This window comes from Tupaia chinensis, unplaced genomic scaffold (assembly GCF_000334495.1).
Source record: "Tupaia chinensis unplaced genomic scaffold, TupChi_1.0 Scaffold000126_2, whole genome shotgun sequence".
Taxonomy (NCBI): domain Eukaryota; kingdom Metazoa; phylum Chordata; class Mammalia; order Scandentia; family Tupaiidae; genus Tupaia; species Tupaia belangeri.
Window position 1 is genome coordinate 1,370,992 of NW_006159594.1, and position 17,727 is coordinate 1,388,718.

At 48.9% G+C, this 17,727-nt stretch overlaps 1 protein-coding gene across 4 annotated transcripts in view; it reads right to left on the reverse strand.

Annotated features, from left to right (window-relative positions):
* Window positions 1-96: 96 nt before the first annotated feature.
* Window positions 97-17,727, reverse strand: part of SLC7A8 (solute carrier family 7 member 8) — a 69,651-nt gene continuing 52,020 nt past the window's right edge. For 3 of the 4 annotated variants that reach the window (XM_006144515.3, XM_006144517.3, XM_006144518.3), the window contains 8 exons: window positions 15,842-15,967; window positions 13,745-13,898; window positions 13,046-13,169; window positions 11,588-11,691; window positions 6,361-6,457; window positions 4,337-4,486; window positions 2,673-2,850; window positions 97-2,137 (listed from right to left, as the gene is read on the reverse strand). In XM_006144515.3, the coding sequence (XP_006144577.1) occupies window positions 1,974-2,137; window positions 2,673-2,850; window positions 4,337-4,486; window positions 6,361-6,457; window positions 11,588-11,691; window positions 13,046-13,169; window positions 13,745-13,898; window positions 15,842-15,967 (1,097 nt within the window). In that variant the 3' untranslated portion in view covers window positions 97-1,973. Of the gene's footprint in view, window positions 2,138-2,672; window positions 2,851-4,336; window positions 4,487-6,360; window positions 6,458-11,587; window positions 11,692-13,045; window positions 13,170-13,744; window positions 13,899-15,841; window positions 15,968-17,727 lie in introns of those variants that run through there. The other variant, XM_014586284.2, reaches the window with a different exon arrangement.

The following is a 17,727-nucleotide window of genomic DNA, read 5'->3' on the forward strand; positions in this document are numbered from 1 at the left end:
AATGCCATCCAGGAAGGCACGGGGTCACCAACAACCTCCTAACATGGGACATACGTGGTGACTGTCCCAGAATGTCATGTTACTTACCACCACCAATTCATTTCCATTTTAAATTTTATTACATCAAAACAAAAACAAAAAACCTCCACAAACAACGCTCTAAAACCTAAACCACCTCAAGGACAGAAGATTATCATCAAGGTTCTAAGTAGCTCCACCCCCCCTCCCCCAACAAACTTACATTAAAAAATCCAAAAGAAATAGAAATACCAGCTTCAAAAATATTTATCCAAAAAGTAAGGCATCCACTTTACAAAAAAAAGTAACTGAAGGAGAAGAAGTTGAAGGAATGAGAAGAGAGGGAATAAGATGGTCCCCTGGCCCTCCAGGGGTCAACCTCAGCCTGCCGGGTGCCTTGGTTGAAGGGCCATTAACTCACACCTGAACCTGCCATATTTTGAACTTTGGGTCAGGCAAGCTGGGCAGGGAGCTGGGAGACCTGCTCTGGGCCTGGAAGGGCTCCTGGGTATTCCAGTTTAAGCTGATGGAGTGGGGGCGGGAGGGGGGCACTGCTCTGGGAGGAAGGGACCCTTTGTCCTCAGCATAACAGGTGTGGCTAGGGGAGCCAGGGCAGGGCCGGGGCAAACTCAGTGGCCTGCCTGCCTTTGAAGCACAGGACAGAAGCCTGCATACCTCAGAGAAAGGGCTCCCCAGAGTGGGTATGGTGCCAATCTGCCATTGCCCTTTCACCCTGCCTTGGGACAGGATGACAGGGAGACCAGAAGAGGATGGAGGGGTTATGTGAGTAGGGGGAGGAACTGGCCTTCAGAAAACACTTCCCAAACAGTCCAGAGTTTGTGGAATGGGCACCTCGGGGAGGTGGGAAATGCCCTTCCTCCCAGCGAAGGCATTTAATACCAGCTCTGTCCTGAGGGTTAGAAATACGGGAGTATTTTTAGGCCTAGTTCTTGGATGGGAGGTGACTTAAGGCTGATTTGGCTCTAAGTTCAGGCCCGAAGGGCTTGGGGATCCTTCAACCGAATCCCCCAGCCAAGTCCAGAGAAGAGGAAAAGGGCACGGGGAGGTGGCAGGCAGGGCTGGCTGTGTGGGTTTGCTGCAGGCATACCTGCAGGGGAGCAGGGTGACTGCTCCCCATAAGAGGGGGGAGTTGAGCTACTTTACCAGTAGGAGAGAGGTGTCCACTACCCTGAAAATAAGCAGCCTTTCTGACTTCAAAAAGCTCTGGCACCAGTTGGGGGCAGGATGCAGGAGGTAGGGGTAGGGCCAGCTTCTGCAGTCTGGGACTCTCCCTATGCTCCACAGGCCTGGCGTGGGTTAGTGGGAGGGACAGTTGGTCCTTAGCTCAGTGGGGAGATGGTATCCTGCAAAGAACCTTGCTCTGGACAGGAAGCCCAGGGTCTAGTGCATGGAGGGATGGTGTGAGAGGGTGGGGAAAGGGCCAGAAGGAAGCACCCCTCTGATTTTGGGGTCCCTGGATAATGGAAGGGGGGAATGGGCCTCCAGATGACCTTTCATGATGACAGATTTTCTTGAGTCTATGCCTCCCCAGCAACTCGCTGTGACTGTCATTTCTCTTTGAAGTGAGGCCCCATGGGCTCAGGAATGGGGAGGGAAGGCAGTAGTCAACTCAGGTTCCTGAAGTGGCAGCTGAAGGTGTGGGCCTGGGGGAAGGACCCTATGGGCCCCCCTTGGGACTTCCACTGTCCCCTAGTAGCTTTGAATGTGGGCAACCGTGGGTGGGAGCCTTGGACACAGGCTCTGGGGGTGAGAGGCTGGTTCTTTGGGTATAAATGTCAATGCCTTTGTTTACAATTTCTCAGAATCCACACCCAGGTTCTGCCCCTAACTGATGAAACAGTGTGTGTGTGTGTGTGTGTGTTGGGGGGACCCAGGCAGGAAAGGATAGAAATGGGGCAGAAGGAGGGCATAGCCAGCCAAGGGGCTGGTGGTCCTTAGGACTGAGGCTCCACCGAGTCCTTGTCCTTGGTGGGAGTAGGCTGGTAGATGGGCTTCCGCTGTTCGTCCATGTTCTCGTTCATCTCCTCTGTCTCTGAGGCCTCCTCCACCTCGGGATACACAACCACACACATCTTCTGGCTCACTAGGGTTAGCAACTCTGTGGGAGAAGATCACACAGAGACCAGATCAGTGCCAAGTGTCCCACCAACCTGACCAACTGGGCCATGGTTCTTCCGGCCTTTCCCGCTTCAGGTTTTGCCTCAGCAGAGAAGCCAGAGCCTCTAGGGGACTCCCTGTCCAGCAGATGACCACCTACTCTGCCTCCTGCATCTTCTATCAGCTGCCCCTTGCTCACCAGAGCCCCCAGCCTTCCACCTTCCCTCTACCCACTGCCCCCAAAGTCAGGGTCTCTGTGGTTGTCCACCCAGCCTGGGTCAGCTCCTGCAGGTGGCTGACAGGGGACCTACTCTCACAGGTCTAAGGCTTGTGTGGATGCAGTCACACAGTTAGCTGATCTTTTTTTCTGCCAAGGTCTCCACCTTTCCTGCTCTGATTCCTTCTCCAGAGCTCTGTGGACTCCGGTGAAGGCGAGTCAAGGCCTCCTGATCTGGTGGGGCTCCCCACCAGACCACTAACCTCTTCACCCCAGAATAGAAGGGCCCTCTGGCCACTCAGAGCCTTCAGTAACTCACCAATGAAGTCGTTGAAACATTTGGGCTTGTGTTGCCAGTAAACGCCCAAGAAATAGACGGGTACTCCTGTCAGCATGATGGCCAGGCCAATGCCACACACAATTGGCTCCGACCACAAGCTGAAGACCAGCAGAAAGGCCCAGAACAGCAAGTAGATGATGGGAAACAGCAGGTTGATCTGCGGAGCAGAGGTGCTGTGAGCTGCGTGATCCCCAACGCTCCCAGGCAGGGTACCCTCTCTCCTCGCCCACAACCTTGAGGGCAAAGGATGGGCTTCCCTCAGCTCTGCAGCTCCCAAACCCCAAGCCCCAACAGGGCAGGCACTATGACAACAAATGCTGGTGAACCTTGGCGGTAGGCCAGGAAGAGGACGAGGCAACTAGGGAGGGAAGGATCCTCACTGCCATGTCCTCCCTTCTGGGTAGGAGCAGACAAGGCCTCACTATCTTTGCGGGGTCCTGAGGCGGCAGGGAAGCTTACTGGTGTACACCAGGACCAGCTGCCGAGGTCTGAGGATTGGGGAGAGATGAAGCAGAAATATAGGGAAGGAGAAAATGAGCTGGGCCAGTCCGGCACCCTGCTCCTTGCCCACTTTTAGGCAGGGTCCTCTTCTGGGTACAACATGGCAAATGTCCATCCTTGTCACAAGCATCCATCACAATTTATTTCTCTTTAGCAATCTGAGAAGACAAACCTACCAAGACGCCCCAAAATCAAGAAATCTAGCATAGTATTAGGCAGTCTGTGTCCTTGACAGAAAGAAGCATCAATTCCAGAGGCTTCTGGTTCAGGACTCTAGAGGCAGTCCTGACTCAGCCGTCTTTATCTTCTTTGCCTGCTCCTCTGAGGGGATGCATGAGGTGGTGAGACAAGGTTATTTTAGCTCTTCTTACCTCTAGCAGATTTCCCAAGTGTGGGAGAAAGTGGCAGTGAAAAATGCCAGTAGGGAACTGAGCAACCTGGAGAGCCCTTGATTTCTTGGTTGGAAGACTCTCCTAGAAGCATCTAGTTCTTTCTAGAACAGGGCTGGCTGAAAAGTTCCAGGCTATCCTCTATTCTTCTCTTGCAGGAGGACCCACAATGCTCTAGCATATCTTGTTCTGAGCAATCCCATCCACTCCTATTACAAAGTTATTTCTTGCAGCAATCGTGAGCTTCACCGAGCACCCTACTGTGGACAGAGGCACAGGAGTTTAAGAAGGGAGGATCATGGAGGGCTGAAGTGTGCAGGAATGCTTCGAGAAGACAAGGGACTTGAGGTCCATTGAACAATGGTTAGAATTTAAATAGACAGAGGGGAGGAGGACACATTCTGGGACGGAGTCAGCACATCGCAAACCCAACAATCTGGCGAGATAGGGCGACCCCTCCAGCTAGGTGAGAGTGCCTTGAAAAGTTAGTTGGCATTTAAGACTGAGTGGTAGGAAACAATGAGATGATGTAACCTTTAACCTAACTTATTTCCCAGCTGCACTTGTTCTGGTCCTGTCCCCCCAGTGGAAAATGAAAATGGCTGTCCTACTTGCACATGGCCTTGGCTTCAGATGGGCCTGCTACCATCAAGAGATGATGAGCTGCGACCAGCAGCTAAGAGCAGGGGTGACTGAGCCGAGGTAGAAACAGCAGAGGATGGGGAGAGGACCCCAAAGGGAGGTTCTTCTCACCTTGATGGGGCGAGGGATATCAGGCTTCTTCCAGCGAAGGACTATTTGTCCAGCAACTGTGACCCCATAGAAGAGGTAGTTGATGAAGCCCACGTAGTTGATGAGCGTGTACATGTCACTGGTGACCAGCATCAGCAGAGTGGAGATGCACTGGGGGTGTGGGAGGAGCTCATCAGTGATTTCATTCCAAGACTGGAGGAAGTGCTTATTGTGTACAAAGGGCTGCTCCCCAGCCTCCATGAAGACAGTGCCATATTATAATGGATATCTCAAAATGGAGACTTCACAACCTCCCCTAGTAACCCAAGCTGGAACATCTTCCTTGCTAGAAAGCTCTTGCTACTGCAGGAGGAATCATCAAATCCGTAAGCACTGGAATTGTACAGGCACTAACCAATCAGAATGTTCTCTGCCATAACCAGCTGGTCCGGCGACACTGGTGTTGCTGGCTGGCTCTGTGTCAGTCCTGATCTCATTTACACTTCTCTCTTGGGTATAGATCGAGCTAATTTCTTTTTTTCATCCCTTAGGGAAGATTGGTAACTTCAGATTAAGGTTTAATTCTTGCCCTCAGACTTTTCTCCTGGCTGAGTCATCCAATGTATTTTTTCTTCCTTCCTTTCCTTCTTCCTTTCTAAGGTCATAAAAAGTTATATAGCATTCACTATAGGCCAAGTCCTCTATTCAGTATTCTATAAATATTAACTCAGTTAGCCATTCTAACACATTTATGAGGTTTTCAAGGTAGAGTCCACTTTTCAACTACAAATCATCTCTGTGGCTCTTGGAACCAAGCTCTTCCCCTCTGATTTGTGAGGGGAATAAAAGGTTTGGCTCTCTGGGGCTAGCAGGAGGCATAGTGGTTTAGGTGCTGGACATGGCCAACTATGGTTCAAGTCCTGGACCTGGCAGCTTAAAACTCATGCCAGGCGTGTATGCATGTGTGCCCAAAATCCCAGGAGGAGAGTGAAGGACAAAGGATTGTGGCATGGCCATCCCCCCCAGGGGAGATTTCTTGCTTTCACTCTCACTATCTGTCTCTCCTCTCTAGTGAATAAATGCACCCCATGGCAAAAACTAAAAAAAAAGTTTCAGTTCTCCTTTGAGATCTGATGGTGAGAATAATGGGGATTTGAATGGGTGACTAGGCCTGGTTTTCGTTGTATTTGCCTTGCAGTCCTCGTATTGCACCAGCCACTGCCACTGAAGAAAGTGTGTGGCCCGCTGGAAGTACCGTCTTCTGCAGCCACCATTCGTAGCCAGCCAGTTGGGATGACCTTCCTCCTGTATCTGAACGTTTCAAAATCGCCCTAATGCTGTACGATGCCCTTGACTTCCACGAGCTCTGTTATCCTGATTTCTAACTGCCTCTCTGGTACACAAAGTCATTTTTCGTTTTATCCAAGGTTCAAAAGGAAAAGAAACATAACTCAGATGTCTCTTTGCTCCTTTTTCCAGCTCTAAATGATTCTTTGAGAACATTTTATCCTCATTTCCTCCCTAGCCTGTTTCCTTTTCTTCACCTTCAGTTTATCAATCTCTCTTTATGATTTTTCTTATTTGGTATACCCTGCACACTGAATCTGCTTCAGTGATGTTTCCAGCAGGGTGCCCTGGGGCTGGAAGCTTGATGGGAAGGGGCAGGTGTGTGCAGTGAGCGGCCAGGAGCAGAGGCCCAGCACTGCAGCCCCGAGGTAACAGGTACGAGGAGGGCTGAGAGAGACGTTTCTTCATGAGGCTGTATAGGCCTCAGGCAATCACTTCTGTCTGACTCAGTGGATGGGAGAGCGGAACCGAGCCAGCCTGGGAGCCTGAAGGTGATTTAGATCTCGGGATCATTCCTTGCCTTCTCTCTTGATGTTAATAAAGCTGATCAAAACGATTGGCCAGATTTTCCAAGACCTAGTGAAACCTGTGTGCAGACCAGAAGGGTGACATGGGTGTATGTGGGGAAAGTGTGACCCTCCAGCTGACACCAAGAGCAGAAGGAGGTATGTAGGGTTGGCAGCAGAAGAGGCCCTTACTGTGAAGAGCAGGGCTGGGATTGGGGTGCATCGCTTCACGTGGATCATGGCCAACACGCTGGGAAGGTGACCTTCTCTGGCTCCAGCAAAGAACAGCCTGCCAGGGAAAAAAGCAGATCAGCCTGAGACAGCCTGTGGACCACCAACCCCAAGCTCTCTCATCCATGCCCACCTTCTGTATCCCCCTCCAACCAGGTGCCGCCTTCCCATGCACACTGTCTAGTCCAGGAGTCACAGGACCCGTGTCATGAAGGCAGGTGTAGGCAAGCCAGAGGCAGCAGGGTCAAGTAGATAGGTCATGGGTGCATGGAGACCCTCGGTGTGGTCTAGTTGGCTCAGGGGCATTAATGATTGTATTGTCACTCTGCGGACAATCACAATACCTAAAAGGCAAGGCACAGCCTCTCTCCTTTGCCTAATGTCATCATCCCTTTGAAATGTGACTCCCCTGGGACCAGCAGATGATGTAATGGTTATGTCGTTGAACTCCCACTGAGTCAACTGCAGTTCGAGTCCTGGACTAGGCAACTTAAAACTCATGCTGGGTGCATGTGCATGCATGCCCAAAATCCCAAGAGAAGAATGGAGGAGAAGGATTATGGCATGGCCTTTGCCCCTGGAGGGCGGTGTGTGATTTCTCGCTTTCTCTCTGTCTCTCTTTCTTTCCAGCAAGCGCGCACGTGCCCTATAAAAAAAATAATAAAAAAAGAGAAATGTGCCTTCCTATTCTCAAAGAACGCAGATTCTCTGATACACAGAAAACATGAGACTTTCTTTTCCTGGTCAGAGAGTAGTTAACTCTGTGGGCTGGGTACAAATTCTAGGTTAAAGAGGGGCACTTGGGCACTCCAGGACATGCTGAAACTTTATCTTGCTTTGGGTGTTGCTTCTGAGGCCGTCCGCCATTGTCAAGGCCCATCAAGTGGAATACTTATGTTATTGTATATAAATTGTACTTTTACATCCTTCGCACTACTTACTCTATTCTCAAGAAGCCTAAAGAAATGAATAGAGGGGCCAGCAGGTGGTATGGTTCCCATATGGCTTTCTCACTTTCCCCCTCTCTCCCTCTCTCTCGTGAATGAATAGTAATAATAAGTAAAATTAAATAATTATTAAAAAAAAGAAAGAAATAGAGAGGAAGTGAAAGGTATACATGTAAAGCTATGATGATGATAAGAAAAAGGTAGAAATAGTCTAAATACCTAAAAGTCTGAGACTAGTTAAATAAATTATGATATATACACAAGATGGAATATTATACAGTCATAATATTTTAGAAAAAATTATTATATGAAAACATATTCACAATGTACCATTAAATTAAAAAAAGCAGAATCAAAAACTATATAATATATAATTTTCTAAAAAATATTTAAAACCATGCTATCTCTGTTATTACAGTCGCAAACAAAATTATGACAAATATTTTGACATTTATCTCTAAAATTCAGTTTTTTGAAATTTTGAAAGCTTATCTATTACTGTCAAGAACTATGGAGTATGAGCAAAAGTTTTTGTTATATAAAGTAAATGTGGGAAAATGTAAAAAAAATTAAAATTATACCTTTTTTTTTTGGAGAGGTTTTCGCCATAGGGCGCGTGCACTTGCCAGACAGACAGAGACAGAGAGACAGAAAGCGAGAAATCACCCCTCAGGGTGTATGGCCACGCCGCGATTCCTTCTCTTCCATTCTCCTCTCGGGATCTTGGGCACGCACACACACGTGCCAGGCGTGAGTTTAAGCCACCGGGTCCGAGACTCAAACTGCAGTCGACTACATGGGAGTCTAGCGACATAGTCTAGCGACATAGCCATTACACTAACTGGTGGTCCCAAAATTATACCTTTTTATGAAACTTTATAATAAGCACACATTGCTAGGAAAAAATATATATAATATATAGGCATGTAAAAATACATTAAAATATATTATAATACATAAACCAGAAAATGCAAACTGATTTCTTTTTTTTTAAATTATTTTATTTAGCTTTATTTATTTATTTACTTATTTTATTTTCACCAGAAAGAACAAGAGGGAGAAGGAAAGTGAGAAAGCAAGCTGCCAGGTCCAGGACTCAACTGTGATCAACCATGTGGGAGTCCAGTGCCCTTAACCTCCACGCCACCTGCTGGCCCCATTGCCAACTGATTTCTATGGGAAGCAGTATTACAGGTGGTTTTCATTTTCTTTCTTATACTTTATAGGAATAATACAGAGAGATGCCATGGTTTTTTTTTTTTTCTTTAAATTAAAAAAAAATTATTTTGTCTTGGGCCAGCAGGTGGCATGGTGGTTAAGGCACTAGACTCCCACATGGCTGACTGAGGTTCAAGTCCCAGACCTGGTGGCTTGTTTTCCAACTTTCTCTCTGGATGCTTACTTTTTCTCTTGCTCTCTCTCTGGTGATCATGCATATCCTACAGCAAAAATGTAAAAATAATAATAATAAATGAAATTAAATAATTAAACATTCATGTTAGTTTTATTTATTATTTTTTAAACTTGTGTTCACTAGAGGGACCAGCAGGTGGCATGGTGGTTAAGGCGCTGGACATTCCCACATGGCTGATCACAGTTCGAGTCCTGGACCTGGCGGCTTGCTTTCTCATTTTCCTTCTATCTCTCTCTATCTCTATCTCTGTGTCTCTCTCTGGTCAAATTAAAATAAATGAATGAATAAACAAAATTAAATAATTCTTTTTTTAAAAAATTTGTGCTCACTAGAGAAAGAGAGGGGGAAAGAGAGAGAGAAAGTGAGTTGCCTGGTCTGGGACTTGAACCGTGGTCGGCCATGTGGGAGTCCAGTGCCTTTACCACACCACCTCCTGGCCCCAGATGCCGTGCATTCTTTACCCAGTTTTCTCCATTGGTAACATACTGCAAATGTACAGTGCAGGAGCAGAACTAGACTATTAATATTTAAAAGCCATGGTTAAAGGCCGGCGATGGTGCACAGCGGGAACACAGTGTTCTGTGAGGCTGAAGCCATATGGGAGGTCTAGGTTCATGGCCTGAGCTCTCCTTGTACAGGCCAGGAGCACGTCCATGAGCCTGGGTGCGGTTTGAGGTGGACTGCAGCGTTAGCCCCCGCTGGGCCTCTATCTCTGTCTCTGTGGATGTGTCTCTTACTATCTCATGGAATGAAATAAACTTTAAAACTATTTTTTTTAACCTAAAAAAGCAGTCCTCCTTCTCTCCCAAGAGAGAAAAGAATTTTCCACACTGTTAGCATATTTACATGTTTACATGTTAGTGGGAATTAGACCACTATTTCTTTTTTCTAGGGAAAAGAGCACCTAAGGGATGAGAGGAAGGAAATGGTGTGACAGGGACAGAAACATATGGAATCAGCACACTGGGAGGTCTGAAGACAATTGCCACTTACTTTGTAATTTGCGTGACAAGCTAACAGCAGCAGCTTGTCAGAGTGTGGGTGTTGACTGTGGCCCCAAGTCCCCATAAGCAGCTGCCATCATGAACTACCAAGGCCAGTGTCACTGGTTTCATGCAGCCACACGCACCCTGCGCCCCCATGCTGTTGCCCCTCCATACTGCAGCCTCATGCTCCAGACTCAGCCAGCTCCGTGAGCCTCGTCGTGCACACAGCCCGGGCGCGCCTTCACATCCTTCCTCCACATGCAGCAAGGACCGAGTGTAACAGTCCAGGTCTGACAGCACTTCCAAGTGTCAAGTTCACAGGAGACAATCCTTGCCCAGCTAGCCGACCACAGAGGAGACAATGACATTAAGCATGACACACACCCACACACACTCCGACTCCTCAGGAAGGATCATCCTCTCCATACACCAGGACACAAAAGAGGAGAAGAAAGAAGGAGGAAGGAAAAAAGGAACTAGAAGATGAGCAGAAGAGGCCTGGGTGAATGAGGTGGTGCCCCTGAGTCAGAGGCTGAGCACACCATGCACCACCATCGTCTGCATGCACACGCAACCCTACCACATGCACGCAGACCACTGCTTGGCCTGCCTGAGGGACAAACCCCACTCTAAAGTGACTGTAGCCAGGGAGCCTCATGGGTCACTGTCTTCCACTGTTGCCCTCGGCGGGGGCCTCCAGGTGGCCACTGCTCCTGTATAACACGCACACACGGTTGCTGTGGGTGAATGTCACTGGTTTCTAGGGTACAGGGAATACCCATGCTACCTCTTTCTTGCCCTGGGGCCTGAAAACATGGCATTCCCTTTCACTTCTCAAAAACTTACTGATGTGCTGAGTGGCTCTGGAAGCAGAGCTCAGGGATTCATCTTGAGTAGAACTGTACCCTCAGGTCAGGGAGGTTTTCTAAGGACCTAGGGAAGACCCCTGGGACCACGAAGATGGGACTCAGCCAACATCCGCAAGCCTCAACTGCCCACTTAGGAGACGGTGAAAAGAGACATAGAGAAGGCCCAGGTCCCTGGCCGAGTGGAGGCAGGAGCTGAGTGCTGCTGGATCCCCTTGGGTTTCTGGCATTCCAGAGCATTTTGGGGATAGGGGTTGTGGTCTCTTTTGAACAAATGTTTTCTTTCTGCTCTTCCCACCCCTCTCACTTCACAGTTCTCCATGCAAAGACCTCCCACGGCAGCCACTTTATTGAACGGAGAAGAGCCTTGCATTCTTAGCACACTGAGTGATCTCATCCTGCCTGCAGCCTGGTTCTAGAATGTTCATGGGAGGTCAGACTTGGAGGCCCGCAGGCATAAGTGTCCCTGACGCACACGTGCCTGGAGTGTCTTTCATGCCCCTGGGTCAAATATTCTAACTGCATCGCCATCTAGGTGGCATTTGGCTCCCTTTCACAGTGGGGTTCCTTTCTAGCCAGGCAAGTAGAAAAGTGGGCTCTGGGACTACAGCTAAGATGCCATCCTGCTGCCAACCGCAGTCCCCAACCTGGGGCTGCATCGGCAGGCTGGAGGCCTCCTCAGCTCTCTGCTCCTTTTGAAATGAGGTGCGGGCTACTCTATGTGAAGCACCTAAGACCTGCATGCTACACACATCGTAGGTCACGTGAGTAGCACACACCCTCAGCATCCACACGGACATGTAAGCCCTCAGCCCGCAATTGCCCCTCTGCAAGGCCATCACCGAAGTGTCCACACAGACCCCCGCTGACAGAGACAAATCCACCAATACACACAGAGCAATGTGCACAGCAGAGCAGCCCCTGGCCCAGGGTAGGGGTCTTCCCAGGGTTGGGGGGTTCCCAGGTAGGACTCACCGGGAGGAGGTGAAGAGAGACCCATTAACTCCTCCGAATGTGGAAAGGGCCACGGAGATGGGCATGATCCAGGCCATGACTCCTAGGAGCTTCTCTCCAAAAGTCTAGGAGAGAAAACGAGAGGGTGAGAGCAGAAGAGAGGTTCTGACACCCCCACCCTCAGCCTGCACTTCTCCCTGGGGAATACGTCTCTGTAGTCTCCATCCTTGCTGATTCTCTCGGGCTAAATTCCTTAAAGGCTTCCCACAGTGGGGAGTAGCTACATGTTTTAGGCTACTTTACCGAAGGAGACACTGTGTAGAGGAAATAATAAGAATGAACTAACACGTATTACCCTTGTTTCATGGTGAGGAAACTGAGGCACAGAGTGATTAATAGCTTGCCTAGAATCACACGCCCACGAAGGGAAGGGGCCGGGTTGGAGGCCAGGTTGTGTGAGTCCAGGCCACATATATACCATATGATTTCTGCAGCATAGGGAGAGGCGTAGGTTTGTGAGTCAGACAGATCTGAGTTCAAATCCTAGCCCTCATCTAGGAGTTGTAAGCAAGGTAATTTTTGAACTTCTGTTTTCCATCTGTAAAATAGGGATGAACCCTAATTCCTAGAGAAAGAATGTCTAAATTCATAGAAATAGAAAAACAGTAAGAACGAGCTCCTCCTTAGGCTGAGAAAGAACAGGTTGTGAAGCTACAGGCTAGTGTGCATGTGCTGAAGGACTGGGCAGGCAAGGGACCCGCCTCTCTGACATTCTCTGGGGCAGGCCTAGAGCGCGTGACTGCAGGGGGTTGTTTAGAATAGATATCCTTCTGGAGGAGGGTGCTGGTCACAGGAACAGGCCACTACGAAGGAAGGTCCCTTTCTTCACTATCTTCAAAGACAGATGACGACACTGTCTGGCAGGGTGGGGTTGTGGCCCAGCCTGAAGCCAGGCGAGGGGGCAAAGTGGCTCAGAGGGCTTTCTCAGGTATCAAGAATCCCAGCCCCGTGGGCTTGCAGGATCTTTCTCTCCAAAGAGAACAAATTACCCCACTTTCGAATTGTTCATCTTCGCCCACTTTTCTCTGATGGGGGGAAAATTGGGCTGCACATTTTCCAGAGGAGGAAATGGAGGCAGAGAGAAATGTGCCAGATGATGTCATCTGAAGAGAAGCCTGCCTCCCCACATGTAAAGTACCCTAGACCAGGAGTTGGTAAAATCTTCAGCTTCTCGGACCCTCTGGTCTCTGTGGCGACGCCTCAGTTCTGCCGCCGTAGCTGTTCCAGGTAAACCTAGCTATCGGTTTGCTCCTGGGCACTTGGAGATGCCCTGGCAAGGACACATGTGGTTTCTGTCCTGAGGACTTGGGATTACTTCCAATTCCACAAGGCCATGGAACAGGAGCAAGTGAGTGGGGCTATGCAGGGAGGACGCGGTCAGCGTTCCTGGTTTGAGACCGGGAGTTTTTGATTTCTTACCACAGCGACTGCGTTTGATGCCAGCAGCTCCTGGGGGGACATTGCAGTGACATAAGCGACATTGGCAAAGACATACACAAACGTGACCAGTGGGATGGAGATGAAGATGGCTCTGGGAAGGTTCCTGTAGAGGGAGAGGAGGTGAGGGGAAGGCCTGGCATCCGGACACCCACCATACCATGGGACCCAGGAAGTGCCTTCTGTCTTTGCATAAGGCTGACCTCGCAGCCTTTAAGAAGGCTTCTTCTCCTTGGGAGGTGGGTTTTGTTTCAACTGGGCAGGATAATTTAAAGTATATGAAAACAGCTTAGGCTAGAAATGTCCTCCACGCTTGTTTCTCTCTCCTTGACCCAAATTTCCACAATGCCCTCTTCCCCCTGCTCAAGACACAAAGACCAGCCTGTCTAGAAGTAGGTAGAATGCCCAGAAGCCTCTCGGAGCACTTTCATTCTCTAAGCCAGTGGTGTTATCTCAGCACCACTGTGGCTCTGAGATGGGCACTGGACCACCTTCTCCTCCTGGCAGGATGAGTAACAAATGGTTTACGTTCTGGGAAATGGACTACTACCTCAAGACGACCAGATCCTAGTTAGAATGGGGGCTGGGGATAGAGAAGCAGGTAGTGGGCCCCAGTTCTGACTCTCCACCAGCAGTGCTGTGGCCTTCCAAGGGAGGAAGAGCTGGGCTTCTTTAACTTACTTGTAGGGATCAACCAGTTCCTCGGTCACGTAATTAAGAAAGTTCCAGCCCCCGTAGGCGAAGGAGCCTTGAAGGAAAGCCAGTGCGATGAGGCCGATGTCTGGTTTTTGGAAATTCTCAAATGCATTCTTTGGCTCCAACCAGAAGTATTCTCCTGTGGATACAACAGGAAGGGGACTGCTCAGAAAGACGAGTCAGAGGCCGAGCAGCACCTGGCCTGCCTTCTTGCCCCAACCTGCAACAATGATGCCAGCTCTGACTGGTCTCCAGTGAACCCTATGTACAGGAGAAGCAGGGCTAAAGAGCAGGGAAATAGAGGTCCAAGACCTCCCAGAGCTTGGTAACTTTGAGTTCAAATGGGCACAGCTCTTAATGCTCTTCTTCTTTAATTTGCCGGAGGATGTGTGCATTTGCCAGAGAGAGACCAAAAGAAAGAGACAGAGACCAGTAGAGTGGGAGAAACACTCCCATGGGCCGTGGTCATGCCACAATTCCTTCTCCTCCATTTATTCATCCTTCTGAGATTTTCGGCAGGCACACACATGTGCCTGGAGTGTTTTTCAAGCCACTGGGTCAAGGATTCTAACTGTGTGGTCAGTCATATGGGACCCAACTCCTTTCGCCACTAGGCCATGGGGTTTGCTCCTGAATGTTCTTTTCTAAAAGTCAAAATTCCTTGGAAGGCAAGACCTGGCTAAATTGGGAGGCTGGCTTGCTGAGCTTTGGAGACAAATGATTAGTCACTGGCAGTCTCCTGACACCTTCTGTGATACCTACGTTTGTACACTGGCATGAAAAAGGCATCGAGAACACCACCTCCAAGGGAGCTTCCATAATGCTCTGTGGTCTCCCTTTTCAGGGTATTGACTCCCTGAGGACAAGGATCCTTAGCAAAGAACTCCTGGCCAGCCCTTAGCACTGCGTCCTACACACGTGGGCTCTCGGAAAAGGTGACTGATTGACCAAGGTTGTAATAAGATACAGTTACTGAACATATGTTTTCATCTGTTATTCCAGCATTTGGACAGGAAGTCAGGAGATTAGAGTGACCAGGAAAAATAACTGAGACCAGATTAGGAGGGACTCCCTATCTCTGAAAAGATAGCAGAGTGACCGTCTTAAGTCTAAATTCCTGAGCATAATAGAACTTGCTAAAGAGCTTAATCCAGCCGACTGAAATAATCAGGCACATTGTATAGCAGAAACTTCATTTTGTTTCCTGGAGTCAAAATCTGGACTCCCTACACTGCCTGTAGGGCTTGTGGAGGGTGGGAGGTCTCCCTGCTTGTCATCTGACTTTCTCTCTGAGGCAGTGACACTGGGCAGAGTCTAGTGGTGCCATGGGTCCCATGGAAACCAAACACAGACTCAGGCTTGGAAAGGACCAAATCCAGTGGGGAATGTTGGCAGGGGCCCCGGGAATGCAGAGCTCTCTCTTGCAGAGATTATGAGTAATTCTGAAACATAGGAAATTCTCCTCCTCTATCCTCTGTTTTAAGATGTGGACAAGAAACAATATAAGATGCAAAAAGTATCCCTGGGGTTGGCGCAAAAGGGCAATAGAATTCCAGAGATCTGAGGTCTTCACCTTGCTGTGCTAGAGCCATGAGGAGCACGGGAGGAATGGCCTTGCCGACACAGGAGTATTTCCTGCTTCCAAACAGCCTTTTGAAAACGGTTTCTCATCCTCTTTGCTGGGGACCAGTAGATGGTGTAATGGTTATGTTGCTGGATTCCCACGTAGTTGACCGTGGTGTGAGTCCTGGACCCGGCGGCTTAAAACTCACGCCGGGTGTGGTGTGCGTATGTGCCCAAAATCTTGAGAGGAGAATGGAGAAGGAATTGCAGTGTGGCCATGCCCCCTGGGGGGGGGTGATTTCTCACTTTCTGTCTCTCCAGCAAGCGCATGTGCCCTATAGCAAAAAAAAACCTCTCTCTCTCTAAAAAAAAAAAAGGGAAAGCAAAGCAAAAGCAAGTGAAATCACTCAAGGCCAGAGTTGGGAAATTTCAGGGTATACGTATTTCCCAAGTGTGGTGTGTGGATATGCAAGGGGGTGGGGGGAAGAGTCAGGCAGGCCCTGTTCTCAAGCTACTCACCTTTGCCTATCTGTACAGCCCCCATGATAATGATCAGGGCCAAGGCCAAGAGCTTTCCAGCTGTGAAGACATCTTGGACCCGGGTGGCCCACCGCACACTGGAGCAGTTGACCCATGTGAGAAGCACTGAAACGACAGACAACCACATGTACAGTCGGGGGCCATGTGAGGTCGCCTAATGCCCTGTGCACAGAAGCAGAAATGCTCCTTGCTCTTGATGACGGGATCCAAATACCTTGCCAGCTCAGCCCCAGCGACTAGAAACTTTGGCTGGGTTAATGGGTTACAAATGAGGATTACAGGCCCCAAATTAGAGCGTGGTCAGAACATGCCCTGCCTAGGGGCACAGAAGCCAGAAGTAGGCATGGAAATGTAGGCACTGGTTTGGGGGGAGATCAGCATCAGAGGACTGGATGGTGGTGCAGTGGTAAAACGCAATGCTCTGTGAGGCTGACCCACATGGGAAGGTTCCGGGTTCACAACTGGAGACTTCCTGAGTGTGCCAGGCATGCACACAAACCACGATCCAGGGTTGTCTGCGGGCATATCATGACATCAAGCCCCTACTGGGGGTGCTGTCTGTCTGTCTCTTTCTCTCTCTCTCTCTGTTTCTCACTCATGGAATAAATAAATGCACTTAAAGAAGAAAATCAACATAGTGACCAATAGTTGGTGTAATGTCTATATTGCTGGACTTCCATGTAGTTGACCATGGTTCGAGTTCCAGACCCAGTGGCTTAAACTCACACTGGGTGCATGTGCGTGTGTGCCCAAGATCCTGAGAGGAGAATGGAGGAGAAGGGATTGCAGCGTGGCCATTCCCCCTAGGTGGGTGATTTCTCGCTTTCTGTCTGTCTTTCTGGTGAACACATGCACCCTATAGCAAAAAGTTCTTCTCACTCCCCAAAATAATCAACATTTGATCAGGCTATGAGTGTAGGCTTTGTCTTCAAGTCATTATCTGTTCAAGGTAAGCCTTGAACAGCTGGTAGGATCTTAGATATCATCTTCTTGAGTCTGACTGTGGAGCAACAAAAGTATAATTAATTACTCGGGTTTACTGAGGTATAACCTACATCTAGTAAGTTCACTTTTATTTGTTTTTTTTTTAAGTGGGGTATGGCCATGCCACAATCTCTTCTCCTCCATTCTCTTCTCTGAATTTTGGGCATGCAAACACACACACCCAGCCACCATGTCATCAGCTAGCCCTTAAGTGTATTTCTTGAAAGAGAGAGAAGGGAGGACGAGGAGGAAAGGAAGGAAAGATCTAGGGAGGGGCACCTCCAGTAGGGTCTTCACGCTGTGGTCCACCTCAGCCGGCCTAGATCACAGGCGTGTGTGTGCCCAGCAGGTCCCACCTGCACAGGGAGGTTCCAAACGCAAAACAAGGACCTTCTCATGTGGCTCCAACATTGCAGAGCCTTACGTTACCACTATGCCATGATCTGTCCCCAAATTTCACTTTTTTTTGGGGGGAGGTGAAGGTTTTTGCTATAGGGCGTGTACACATGCCAGAGAGACAGAGAGACAGAAAGCGAGAAATCATTCCCAGGGAGGATGGCCACGCTGCAATCCCTTCTCCTCCATTCTCCTCTCGGGATCTTGGGCACGCACGCACACACACCCAGCATTGAGTTTAAGCCACTGGGTCCAGGACTCAAATCGCAGTCCACTACATGGATGTGAGTTATGCCAACTGTTGGTCCCCCAAATTTCACTTTTTTAAGTGTACAGGTTATGAGATTTGACAAACATATTTAATTAATTTATCACCACCACAGTCAATACACAGAACATTTCTGATATTCCAAAAATTATCTTATGCATTATGCTCCTTCGTAAGCAATCTTCCCCTACCTCTGGCGACTACTAATTTGATTTCT